General features: G+C 46.0%; 2 protein-coding genes across 4 annotated transcripts in view; both read left to right on the plus strand.

Moving 5' to 3' along the window:
- The window catches only part of LOC311341753 (uncharacterized protein), a 361,346-nt gene extending 354,763 nt beyond the window's left edge, over positions 1 to 6,583 (plus strand). The window contains exons 9-11 of the mRNA XM_084466550.1: positions 4,144 to 4,365; positions 4,545 to 4,611; positions 5,089 to 6,583. Of these exons, the coding sequence (XP_084322676.1) occupies positions 4,144 to 4,365; positions 4,545 to 4,611; positions 5,089 to 5,894 (1,095 nt within the window). The 3' untranslated portion in view covers positions 5,895 to 6,583. The remainder of the gene's footprint in view (positions 1 to 4,143; positions 4,366 to 4,544; positions 4,612 to 5,088) is intronic.
- An 898-nt stretch (positions 6,584 to 7,481) lies between these two features.
- Positions 7,482 to 12,691, plus strand: tnfaip1 (tumor necrosis factor, alpha-induced protein 1 (endothelial)). 3 transcript variants are annotated; one of them, XM_084466581.1, is made up of 8 exons: positions 7,482 to 7,654; positions 8,016 to 8,092; positions 8,199 to 8,554; positions 9,068 to 9,237; positions 10,559 to 10,642; positions 10,864 to 10,916; positions 11,109 to 11,304; positions 11,994 to 12,691. In XM_084466581.1, exons 1-8 carry the CDS (start codon positions 7,583 to 7,585, stop codon positions 12,225 to 12,227), a joined length of 1,242 nt encoding a protein of 413 aa, XP_084322707.1. In that variant the 5' UTR covers positions 7,482 to 7,582; the 3' UTR covers positions 12,228 to 12,691. The 3 variants fall into 3 exon arrangements, with proteins under 3 accessions (XP_084322707.1, XP_084322705.1, XP_084322706.1); XM_084466579.1 differs by lacking the exon at positions 7,482 to 7,654 and having other exon boundaries at positions 8,025 to 8,066; XM_084466580.1 differs by lacking the exon at positions 7,482 to 7,654 and having other exon boundaries at positions 8,027 to 8,092.
- Positions 12,692 to 13,140: the final 449 nt, after the last annotated feature.

Raw genomic sequence — 13,140 nt, forward strand, 5'->3', positions numbered from 1 at the left:
GTGGTCGTAGCACTCTCTATCTAACCACTCGTTCAGGTGCTTTCTAGAGTTTTTACAACCAACTGCCGCACACGTCGTTCCCGAACCACTTTTCTTCATGTTCTAATTGTTATATCCTCTTTCGCACAACGGAGCAACTAGCTAGCAAAACAAACCCAGCCCGCCCGAACGGAAGTGGATTGCATCGACGGGAGTTTAGGATGTAGAGCGGAAACGGACCACTGAAGAATGAGTCCCGCCTCCGAGGCTCCCGGTTCCCTCGGTCAAATGTATATTCGAAATAACATGGGGTTTTTGAATGATCGTACATAACAAACTCTGTAGGTGGCGAAGAAGTAAAAGCTGCGTCACGTTTTGAACTACACACTTCCCCCATCTAGTTTCGACTGGGTTTTTGCATTGTCTGTCCCACTAAACTAGTAAACTATTAGTAATGCTACTTTAACGGCACCAGCTGTTTACGTTTGGTTGAAGTCTTTTCGCTCGGTTCTCCGTCTCAACATAGGGCTCGGAAAACAATTTCACAAAACTTCACACTTCTCCGTGTGGACGGAGCATTTCTGTTAAGTACATACTAGAATACATTCCGTTACACCGAGTAGCCCACAAACGCATCACGTCTAAGTTAACCATTCCGTGTCATGACATATCACATCATATTAACTTATAGCATCGTTGTGCACAAAACTACACCAGCTCACCTGTAAAATACACAGAACACATTCCTGTGTTCCGAAGAGGAGGCTGCAGTCTTGCCATTACGCTTCCCTGCGAGTCGCGGTCTATGGAGACGAGGCCGGAGCGCTCCTGTGCTGCCGAGCGTCTGTGAGCGTTCGGAGCTCGGATGAACGCCTTGTCCGTGTGGGAGCGCTTCCGCTTTTTAATAGTGGCGAAGTCCCGCCCTTTTCCGGTAGACCCCAATGGGGCCTATAGACCGAGTCGGCAAGCAAGGAAACGTCACTTCCGGTCAGGGCCGTGGGGGAAAACAAACCGTTTTCCCCATACACACTCATGCAAAAAGGCGGTATTTTAAACCTTTGTCAAACGCTTGTCCGCTGTCATTTCTTGGTTTGAATCACTTGTATATGCTGTCAAAGGGCTATATATTAAAAAAAATTATCATGATCGGGTCGATTGTTGTCCGTATATTTTTTTTAAAGTGGATCTTTCACAGTTGGTCTTCCCCCACAGCGTTGAGTCTAGGTGGGTGTTCCCTTGGTCGCCGGCCGGATCTATATCGTAAAAACGCGGCAAGTGTTTGTCTCTTGCTGTCATGTCTTACTTTCAGTCACTTGTATGTGCTGACAAAGAGCTTTATCTTAAAAAACTTGATATAATCGGGGTCGATTGCTGTCCTTACGCTTTGAAAGAATGGATAAATGATCCTACACAATGGCCTGAAGTGTCATTCCCCGACATCTTTTGTTTTCTGATCGAGTCACCTGGTAAGGGAGTATATCACTTTTACTGACAATATGATGAATTAAACTTAACATAATCTCAGTGATACAATACAATACACAATACAAGTGACTGAAAGTAGATAGATGATAGATAGAATGGAAACATTACTAGCAACTGCAGCCATTTAAGAGGGAAATTAGAAGGTGGTTGGATATTTGCAAACATTATTTGTATAGACTATTAGGTATGGTACTTAGTTGGTATGGTACTTGTTTACTGATGACCCGAATGTGACATGTGCTAATTTTACTGTCTGACCCTACCACTTATATGAAGTAAGCCATTAGCCAAATTACTTTGTGTGAGACGCGTCAACACGTTGCACAAAGGAGAACAGGAGCGGTGTGTGTGTGTGTGTGTGTGTGTTATAATGTTGTGTGGTGCAGGGGAAACAGACACACAAATGTCTCCACTCTTTTTATTGTTGTACGGTTGAGCTACCGACTCTGCTGGAGTACCAGGAGATGGTGTTTGATACTCACCCCATACATAGCGTTGTTTTAATAACATCTGATGTTATGAAACGTATCCACTTTCACAAAGGAGATCCCAATTTGAATACACAACTTCTTAAGCACGGCAGTGTCTTTTGCTCCACCTTTTTGTAAATAAAAACTGCAGCAGCTTGACCCAAGGAGCGATTGAATCTCTCACAGTAAGGAACGTTGCGATCAGCTGGTTTTGCGCAGTTCTCCAGTGTGTGCGGGGTGCACAGTGCGCACAGCGCACATGAGCACACATTTCAGTGCACTCATCATTCGTTGTGAGTCACAGCACATCTTGGAGCCATGGCTCGAAGGCAACTATTTTCTTCTGCTCCGGCTCCGTTTGCCTTTTCTTTGCAAGTGGCGAAACGCCAGTTGACAAGATACATGCATAGTTTTGTTTTAATGACCTGGCGGTTAGTTACGCAAAAGCGTGGTAATGACACAAGTGACGTTACGCATCCCTTATTATGGGCGCACATTCGTACTTGCGTACAAGTTAAGTGCACCCCTGCCTATAGAGGGGGTTCCCTTTTATTTAATATTGCATAGTTTCCAATAACTTCCGCTTAGCCCCGCACAGCTTACACGTGACCGTGACGAGTGTGTCTCTAACCTTGCGGGAGTAGCATGAATTGATACTGTGGCGACCGTGGGCGTGGTCGCCGTGTTCCAGGTGCCAAAGCATACTGGGACAATGGGTTTAGGACATTTTAGTTTTGTAGCCTAACACCATGAGTGAGAGTGCTGTTCATGTTGGCGAGCTGTGCCGTGTTTTCTGTGTTGTCTTGTGTGTGTTAATAAAGACAAAACATGGGCTCCCGTCTCGTCCTTCCCGTGCCGCTCGCCACAATACATTACAATTCAAAAACTGTTCATATTTGAAATAAAGTTAAATGAAGTGAGAGAATTTTCATTTCGGTGCATCCTAGTAGATTATTTATATTTGGGACTGTCAGTTCAATATTGTAAACAAAAGAAAACCTGAATAATCTGGCGGGCCAGATATTACGTGCCATTTATGGCCCGCAGGCCGCCAGTTTACGACCCCTGCGAGCGTTGTGATTGGCCAAGTGCATGTTGGGGGAAGTCCCACAATGGCGATTTTGGGACTCGATACCATGAGTCGACTGTTAAGTCGTCCTTTTTAAGGAAGTTAAGGAGTCCTTTGCGAAACAAATCAGGTTTTGTTCAAACCTTGTCCTTCGACCTCTCCTATTTGGTTAGAGTAGGCTATTAGATTGTAGGTTTTTCTTCACACCAAAGTAAAAGTTAATAAACATGGCACCGTGCGGCTCAACTCTGGAAGAACAGCTTTCGTCCATAATGGCCGCACTTACGAAAGCTGCCGTATCTGAGATCAGCCAACTGTTCTCGGAAGGCTCGGCTACCCTTCGCTTACAGATAACTCGGAGCCTGAAAGAAAACGAGACTCTGAAGACGAGGATGAAGGGGATGAGGAGTGAGCTGCTTGCTTTGCGGCTTCAAACCAGATCAAATGCATCGCGTGCGTCAAGTCGTTTGGCCCTGGCTCGAACCCACATCTGCAAACCACGGACTAAACCACTGGGAAATGGTGAGTTGATCTCCGGCTGTATTAGGTGGAAAACAGGACGGCCCACGTGTTGTTACATTGTTGTAAAGCCTGTGAAAGACACACGAGTCCAACTTGGGAGTTGCATTTCAAAGATGGAAACCGTCAAGAGCCCAGAAGGGTTTCAAGACGGATGCCACATGAGCTGGTTTATCATTCTCAAACATCAATGAATTCAAAACTTGTAAATGTTAGCTGATCAGCTAACAGGGAATGACACGTTGTCGCTTAATGTTATTGTCAAAATAGAATAATTGCGCTTGTCTCGCATGTCATGTTGTGCTCAGATCATTTTGCGCTGGTGTTGGTTCAGTGTCCCCAACCTGCTCACCCGCCTGAGCTTTGAGTCTAGGGAGGAGGGGGCTGGAGGAGACATCCCTCTCCAAAACTCTGAATCTGTGTCTGTAGTACACATTTGAAACCCTCTGTGTCAATGTAACATACACATGCATTTAAATCGTTTATTTCACATACACACTTCTCCTTTTGTGCAAATAATGTATCAAAACAATTACTGTCATTTTTTCTCCCTCTGCAGAGGACTGTGATGCTTTTGGAGACAGCAGCACACAGCGCGGCGCCACCTCAGAGAGTCTGCATGTGGACGCCCCTGGCTCCTCCCACGTGTCCAGTCACAACGGGGAGCTGAGGATCCTGAGCGTCTACGGAAAAGGTGCGGGCCCACTGGCACTGGACGGCCATGACACCCTCTTCACCACGTCTGAAGTGGAGGCCCTGAGCTCGCTGTCTGCGGACCGCAGCGTGGCCACGGGCCTGGAGCGTGGAGAGCGGGTGGTCCGCCGTCAGGAGCTGAGTGTGCAGGTTGGGAATCATCTTCTCATTCACCATCCAAAAGAGAGGCCTTCTCTGTTACACCTCCAGCACACACCAATAGAAAGCACACACCTTTATGACTCAGTGTGTCATTAGTGGGGATTGATAACTATTCTGTGCAAATGAAAGAATATGTCTGATGTGTGTTTCCTTCTTTATGTGGAAAGCAGCAGACCCCAGACACCATTTCAATCAAGGTTGAAGAGGATCTTGGTGGAGGCATGCCCGCTGTAGGTTAGTAATACACATTGCATCACATTGCAAGCAAGCAAACGTCCTGGATCAACTGAGAATGTACTCGATTCTACCTGCGCTAAAGAGCCTGGTCCTCTTTTGAAAGCACATCATGACCAGAGCCCTGGTCATGATGATCAAAACACAATGACTACTTACAGTTTATAGTAGAATGATTTACATCTTCTTCATGGCAGACAGGTGTCAGGAATGCTGAGATCAGCTCTGATTCCCAATATAACTACAGTATTAGTAAAACAGGTGATAGGAAACTATAGATGACCTGGGTTGTGTCTTTATGACCTCCCCACATCCTTAAAAGGGAAAGGTATAATCAACAAATAGAAGTTTGAAATAAAGAATGTTCAAATATAATTCTTCCAATTCACAAGTGTGTACAAAGTACATGCAGTATCCCTTTGTGCAAATAATAAGTTAATACAATTACTTTCTCTGTCTTTGTTTTCCTCTCTGCAGAAGACTGCAATGACATTAGAGACAGCAGCACGCAGTGCGGCGCCACCTCAGAGAGTCTGCATGTGGACGCCCCTGGCTCCTCCCACATGTCCAGTCACAACGGGGAGCTGCGGATCCTGAGTGTCTTCGGAAAAGGGGAGGGCCCGCTGGCGCTGGACGGCCATGACACCGCATCTGAACTGGAGGCCTCGAGCTCGCTGTCTGCGGACCGCAGCGTGGCCAAGAGCCTGAACTGCAGCAAGCGGCTCGTCCACCATGAGGAGCTGACTGGGCATCGGGGCGGCCGCATGGGCTGGCCCCGTGTCTTGTTAGACGGCCATGACACCGCATCTGAACTGGAGGCCTCGAGCTCGCTGTTTGCGGACCGCAGCGTGGCCAAGAGCCTGAACTGCAGCAAGCGGCTCGTCCACCATGAGGAGCTGACTGGGCATCGGGGCGGCCGCATGGGCTGGCCCCGTGTCTTGTTAGGCAAAGGTCTTCCCGACAATACCAAGATAACCATCGACATCAGTAGCCACACCGACGAGAAGCCATACGGGTGCGACCAATGCACGATGCGCTTTCTAAATAAAAGCAACCTGAAGAGGCACATGATGACTCACTCCGGGGAGAAGCCCTACAGCTGTGACCAATGCGCGAAGAGCTATCAACAGAAAAGCTACCTGAAGATCCACATGAGGACTCACTCCGGGGAGAAGCCTTACAGGTGTGACCAATGCGTGAAGAGCTATGCACATAAAGTCAGCCTGAAGTCCCACATGAGGACTCACTCCAGGGAGAAGCCCTACAGCCTGACCAATGCATGACGTGCTTCAGTCGAAGAACCCACCTAAGGAGCCACATGAGGACTCACTCCGGGTAGAAGCCTTACAGCTGTGACCAATGCATGAAGCGCTTCAGTCGAAGCGACCACCTGAAGATCCACATGTGGACTCACTCCGGGGAGAAGCCCTTCGTGTGTTTGGAGTGCAAGGCCAGCTTCAGCAACCAGAGCATTTTGCGTGTGCACATTCTCAATCACATGGGCAGTGGGGTGCATTGACACTGGGCAACGAGACGCTTTGATTGACACCTCTATCCTGTATTCGTTGAAATGACTGCTGTAGGTTTTTTTTTCATCATGATTAAAGAGGCTTTCCAACTTTTGATACGCTTTCTGTTTTTATCGTTGTAAATAATTTATATCTGTGAAGAATCACTTATTTGTTGGACAATATTTGATTACATTTTAGAGCATTATGGCGCGTTTCCACCGAGTGGTGCGGTGCGGTTAGGTGCGGTACGGTTCGCGTTTCCACCGCCAAAAGTGGGCGGGGTCCGGACTTAGGCGCACCTGTTTGTCAGTACTCCGCATCGCCTCACCCCTGCCCACTGTTTCAGTTTTATTTTTCTAATGTTTTGTGTGTAGTCTGAGACTGTAGGCTACTGCTGCCTGTCTTTTCCAGGTCACTTGAAGAGATGTTTAATCTCAATGCCGTATTCTTCTGGTAAAAAAAAACAACATCTCCATCCCACCAAGCCAATGTACAATCTGCAATCTTGTAAAAAATATATATTTTTATTATTTGTCATTTGTATCATTTGTCCCAGTGTTTGTTACATATGAAATTAAGCAAAAAAAAAATACGCTCTCTCTCTCTGGTTAATGCAGCCTTTCTTCTTCGTCGTTTCTTCTATTTGTCTCTAACTCATGCTCCAATCTTTCATCGATCGATGCTTCGGATTTTGTGGATGCAACGGAATATATGATGCATAATTTTAGCAACATTTAAGATGATCGTTATGAGTTCTGTCCGGTCTGCCTCCGTTTTGTCGATGGTCAAATCAAAACAAACTGCAGTGACAGAGGCCGCACTCTTGCGAATCCCACCTCTTGCGAACTTAGACCCTACGTCATATCCCGCCCCTAGCAAGCCCAGCCATTGACATCTTATACGATATCTATGATGTACACAGTCTTGTTCCTCTGGTTTTTATTTGAAAAAAATGTGTTGCTCCGAAATATATTTTTTTATGGATACGACTAATTTGACGAATTATTGGCTTGGTTCCAGGCTTAAAACTCTTTATATATCGATTTTCAATCATTCAGTCAATGGAGAAAGTTAATGGGAATTTTACTTCTGGAACCAGAGCTGTTCAAAAAGGGGGCGGTCCCTGTTGCGCTCCATAATGTTAAAAAGTCCGTTGTGGTATTTTTCTTTCTATTCATATTTTTTTTTCTTAAGAAAATGTACTTTAAATCCTTTATTTACAGTTATTAACAAAATACGGTTATTATTTATTTAAAAGTTATATCAAAGCTGACCTGTCCGTGTCATGCTCGCCTCTTGGGGGCAGCAGATCCCCGCGCTCTGGTCACCACACGGGGAAGCCGAAAAGAAGAAGATACTCACGTTGGCTAGTCAGTAGGCTGATATATATCTTCTTCTTTTTTTCTCAGCTAATAAGACATTATTACAATAACTGGCATACTTTAGACCAAATAGTATCTATGTTTGCGAGCCATAACTGTTATAAAGTGTGCCGTTTTCGACCAAGAAGAGAATTAACACATCAAGTCTGGGGTAGGTAAAGTTATGTTGGTTATGATCACAACAGTGATCACAGCTAACCCTTATCTTTAATTTATTCGCCACACTCACCCTTTAAATAGCTCGGTCTGTACAACGTACATTTCGTATGTTTCTTGGTATTTTTTAACATGAATTTATCTATGGCGATCCATACCGTCAATCAAACGGTAATGACATGTTCTGTGTTGCAGCCTTATGTCTTTGGAGTTTTTAACTTCATAGTCCAACACCTCTAGATATGCTCCGTCAGTAGCCGTTCATTATGTGCAGTGTTAATGTGTGGGAATGTCAATGTGTGGGAATGTCAAATGTGGGAAAAAAAAAACTCTCCTGATCTCCTTTCCTGTCCAGCCACATTCCATTCCTGGTAAAGGGATACACCAGAAAGAGATATCAGTTGGGGTAGGTGACATCCTCCCCTTTTCACTGTAAGCACATGCCCTGGGGTGATCTGTCCAAAAAAAATACTCTATTCAACAATGGTGCACTTTGAAGAAGCATCTCCCCAATGGCAGTCTCCCTCTTCCCCGGTAGATATGATCTGGACGGGGGAGAGGCTGTGGCGGCCTCCCCAGTAGCCGGCATCACGGCGGGGGACCTGCGGACGTCGGTCTGCAGGGTGGTCATCTACCTCCGAAAAGATATGTCCGGTGCCAGCGCTCTACAGGCGCCGCAGCAGTCTCTGGATGACCCTCCTCCGGCCTGCCCCAAGACCACCACCACCACCACCTGCAGCAGCAGCCGCCCCGCGCTGGGCCCTGGGAACAAGTATGTCCGACTCAACGTCGGGGGGACGCTGTTTTACACGACGCTGGAGGTGCTGACCAGACAGGACTCCGTGCTGAAGGCCATGTTCAGTGGGAAGCAGGAGGTGTTCACCGATAGAGAAGGTGGGTCTCTCTCTCTCTGCTGGGAAAAAAAACAAACGTCTGGACCAAAAACGTTGGCCTAAACGTTTGGTCCTTTTTTTTCGAGTTTTAAGTTTTAAGACTCGCCCTTCCCTAACCTCAATTTTACCTCTTTGTATTTTATTTATTCATATTTTGTTTCGTATTTCATGAAGCATGTATTCTTATATGTAATTGTTTACAACGTCTTCTACCTATGGGCTGGAAATGATTCTTAGATTTAATCGTAATATAATGGTTCATTTATATGAGTGCATCGTCTTTGATAAAGTTGTATATTTTCAAGTCAAAACTTACTTATTAACAATTGAATTACCATTGAAGTATGTGCTTATAGAAACCATGAGATCAAAAAGTTAAACTTTTGTATTGTGATACATTTCAGGATGAAAATATGACAACGTTGGCACAATTTAGCACCCCTACCCCCGCAACTGAGATGGACGATATAACCCAGCTGTAATTCACTTTGACTGCTTCTATTTTTGCATCCAGGCTGGATCCTGATTGACCGCAGTGGGAAGCACTTTGGCAGCATCCTGGGCTACCTGCGGGAGGGCACGGCGACTCTGCCCAAAGGCCACCAAGCTGTCCTGGAGTTGTTAGCGGAGGCCAAGTTCTACCTCCTACAGGGTCTGGTGGAGCTGTGCCAAAGCAGTCTGCAGGTCAGCATCGCACACGGTGCAATAAAGACACAGACAACACAGATGTCCTTCTTGCACGTCGACGCAACATGTGTTTTGGATTCATTAGCTTTTAATTATACACGAGTACATTCCCTTTGTTTGGGGAATGAATCTTAAACTTGAGAAAAGTTATGACTGCATCACTTTTATCACTCAATATATGAATGCATTATTCTCTGTTTGGTTGCAGTAAGGTTTATGCAACCATAAATAATTCAATATTGCTGCAGCGCAGCACCAGGCTATCATTGTCATCTTGTTTGTCTCGTTGGGAGGCAGATAACAACATAAACCAAGCGGCACTTCTCTGGCTGTCCCATAACTCTTCTGTATCGCTTGATGTGACAGCATCAGCAAATCAGCCATGCATCAGGGCAACCGGCCCGCTCAGCTTTCAAAAGTTTATTGGTCCAGGACTAGTGTGTCCGTGTCCGGGCCTCCGGGCTGGCACCAGCAATACGATCTGCTGTGCACGTCGGTGTGAGGCGAGCTGGGTATGCACTGGGTGTGCATCACGTTGACAGATGTTCAACCGGAATGCCCGTTGGGCTGACAAGCAGCGCCGGGGCTTCCAAGGCTTCAGAGAGATCTACTTGTCTCCATGGGGACAAGAAGGCACATCTGTTGTGCAAGCACATCGGCTCCCATTCATTTCCCCATGCGGGATTGTTTATGAATGATCATCACAAGGCCATTGTCAGCACCAGGTGTCTTTTTGGTTTGTTTTGGTGTGTTTTCTTGCTGGCCGGTTCGAGCTAGAAACATCTATCTGACGGTGTTGATTCTCGGCACCTGGGAAGTTTGAAGTACTTTTCTCCTGAGGAGAGAAGTGCGTGAATGATGAGACATTAAATTAGTACTTAAAACTGCGGGGCATTGCTGCTGCTTGCTAAAAGTTAGATTTATTTAGATTTTTGATAGATAGTTGCTGGCTAAGCATAACAATTATCTGCCATCTGGTAACCGCACTTTCTTAACAATTACATTCTTTATGCATTCTTTCATCAAATGCCTTTCCTGTGCATCCATTTAAAAATAAGAATTTGATCTTAAAGTCCTGTTCACATTCATAAGCTTGGCTGTATTTTTGGTTCACCATGTGAACCTTTGCGATTTACATGTCTTTAAATATTTATTTTCTCCTTGTGGGCAATACAGCATCTACATTCAAGCCAATTCCAGCTAGGCTCTTGAGACCATCTTGAGCTTGCGAGCTCACATTCTGGTCTCACAAGGCTTCCGGAAGTTAAGATGTTAACATGTTAACATGTCTGTCTCTGATTGGACACCTCTCGCACAGGAAAACGAGGAGCAGGCTCAGTGTGTCATCCCTGTAATCACTTCTATGAAGGAGGAAGAGAGGCTCATAGAGGCTTGTACCAAGGTGAGTTGACGAGGGGGAGGGGGGGGGGGGGGATACGTGTCATGTCAAATGTTCATATAACAGTTACATCTTTCAAAAGCATACTCTGAATAACATCCTTGGAGATGTAATGTCAGACTACAACTGATTTGAAGAAGCTGAGTTTTTCCTTACTTTCACTTGACGTTTTTTTTTTTTGTAATTCTCTGCGCATTGGTCCTCCGGCCTTCTCTCTCCGCCAGCCGGTGGTTAAGTTGGTGTACAACAGAAGCAATAACAAGTACTCGTATACCAGGTAAGCCCCCCCCGACACTTCCAGTGTCCTTCTGGCGCAGACTTGAAGTTAATTAACGGCTTTAGGACCGGTCTTCCGAAGCTCATATTGCACAAGCTAATCAAGTCTTTATTAGCCGTGGGCACCGCGGTGGAGTAAATTATTGACCAATTATGTCCCTCATTGTTTTTTTTGGCCCCCTGCGATTAACAGCACCTCGGACGACAACCTGCTGAAGAACATCGAGCTGTTTGACAGGCTGTCCATGCGCTACAACGGCCGCATCCTCTTCATCAAGGACGTGATCGGGGACGAGATCTGCTGCTGGTCCTTCTACGGCCAGAGCCGCAAGCTGGCCGAGGTGTGCTGCACCTCCATCCTCTACGCCACGGAGAAGAAGCAGACCAAGGTACAGCCCCGCTCTCACTGTGTTTGAATAGAGCCCAGTGGAACATCTGTTTCAGTGTGTCACATTGTGGGGGGGGGGGGGCGGGGGGGAGCCCCCAAAATAAATAAACAGATTGCCCGGGATATTCTAACGCACAACAGTGTGTTGTGAAGGTCAGTCCTTTATTGTTGGACTCGCTGGTAAAACTGAAGCAATTACAAATGTGTTTAGTGCTTTGATTCATAGCTGTAATTAATACCAGTTCAAATTGGTGGCACCGTTCCTGGAAACAACGCTTGTGACTGAGCGATTCACGGCACGTTGTGCTTTTCTGCCTGAACTGCCACAATTGCTGCCGTTCATTGCTCACTGTCATGGATGTATTCTGCATGCGTTGTTCATCAGCAACGCCGCTGCTGAGTATCATTGGAAAAAATTGTTTATTTCGTACTCAATCGAGTTAGTCACTAAGAGGGTTTAATAAAGCTGATGTTAATAAGTGGATAGAGTTATATTATAGTTATTAGTGTCACGCGTTGGACAAAATGTAATCCATGGAATATGGACCTCCATGGAGGCTGAGAGAGACGTGACCCCCCCCCCCCCCCCCCCGAGGGACACCGGGGGGGGTGTCCACCCGGTGGGGGGGGAGGGGGGGCGTGTCCATCCCCCTAGTGACCGGGGCTCCGCTGTCCCCCGGCGACAAACAGGTGGAGTTTCCCGACGCGAGGATCTACGAGGAGACGCTGAACACCCTCCTGTACGAGACGGCCCCCGCCCCCGACCACACCCTGCTGGAGGCCACCCGCCGGTGCCACGCCCCCTGCGGCTCCCAGAGCGAGGAGGACGACGCCCCCCCGGGGGGGGCGGAGCTCCGGGAGCGCGTCCGGCGCACCCACGTCAAGCGCTACAGCACCTACGACGACCGGCCGCTGGGACATTGAAGCTGTCACTGTCTTGACACGCGCACGCACACACGCACGTACACACATGCACACTCACACACGCACACACACACTTGCCTTTCTTCCAGTTGCAAAAATCAGGTCCTGCACAACCGTGTGCAATAGTACACAATAACAACAATTTAACAAGGCTAAACTCTTTTTACAAAATATAATGAGGCCGCATTGGTATTGTTGACATTGTTATAACCCCAATGTATTTCTAGAATTTGGAGGTTTTAAATGGCTGCTCCCGATGCTTACACCTCTGTGGGTCTGGGGTTACCATCGGATAATAATATGCACTTCGGTGTCCAAAAATGCGAGGGAGGTTGGCAATCGTGTTCCAGCACAGCCGATTCTAGTGCGTGGCAGGATTGGTGAATGAATAAAGTGTTTCGTATGAATGAAGCATTTTGTTAATGAAAATGTTTCTTTAGTAGTGTTTTCCACATAGCCTAACATTTATAATAGGTTAATTATATATATATATATATATATATACATATATATATATATTTCTCAAAGATGAACAAAGTAACAGGACACTTAACTTAATACCTTTTGCACATAAGATTCATTGAAGTCTGAGTTGGTTTTAAAAAAATAAAAAAAATATTTGGAAAAAAAAAATGTTTTAATGCAGTTTTGTCTCATTCCTAAAAAATGTTTCACCTGGCAATATTTTGTTTTAATAATTTCTTATCCAAGAAAATGGCAGGCACACAATAAGAAAGACAATCCAAATATGTTAAATGAAGAGAAGGATGAATTGTGAAGAACTGCTCTCTTTTTGATCATGGTTTGGACAATTCTTGCAATGGTTTCAAAGCAATAGTAGTTTTCTGTAGATGCTGACCTCTTCCTACACTCATCAGTTGTGTTTTTCTGCTCGACTCTTTGAGTCCAATAG

The sequence above is a fragment of the Micromesistius poutassou genome (genome assembly GCF_964030765.1).
Source record: "Micromesistius poutassou genome assembly, chromosome: 4".
Taxonomy (NCBI): Eukaryota; Metazoa; Chordata; class Actinopteri; order Gadiformes; family Gadidae; genus Micromesistius; species Micromesistius poutassou.

Coding starts and splice junctions, on each gene's coding strand:
- tnfaip1 (XM_084466581.1), top strand. CDS start 7,583: ATGTTTGCGAGCCATAACTGTTATAAAGTGTGCCGTTTTCGACCAAGA. Junction 7,655..8,015: donor AATTAACACATCAAGTCTGG/GGTAGGTAAAGT, acceptor TTTCCTGTCCAG/CCACATTCCATTCCTGGTAA. Junction 9,238..10,558: donor TGTGCCAAAGCAGTCTGCAG/GTCAGCATCGCA, acceptor CCTCTCGCACAG/GAAAACGAGGAGCAGGCTCA.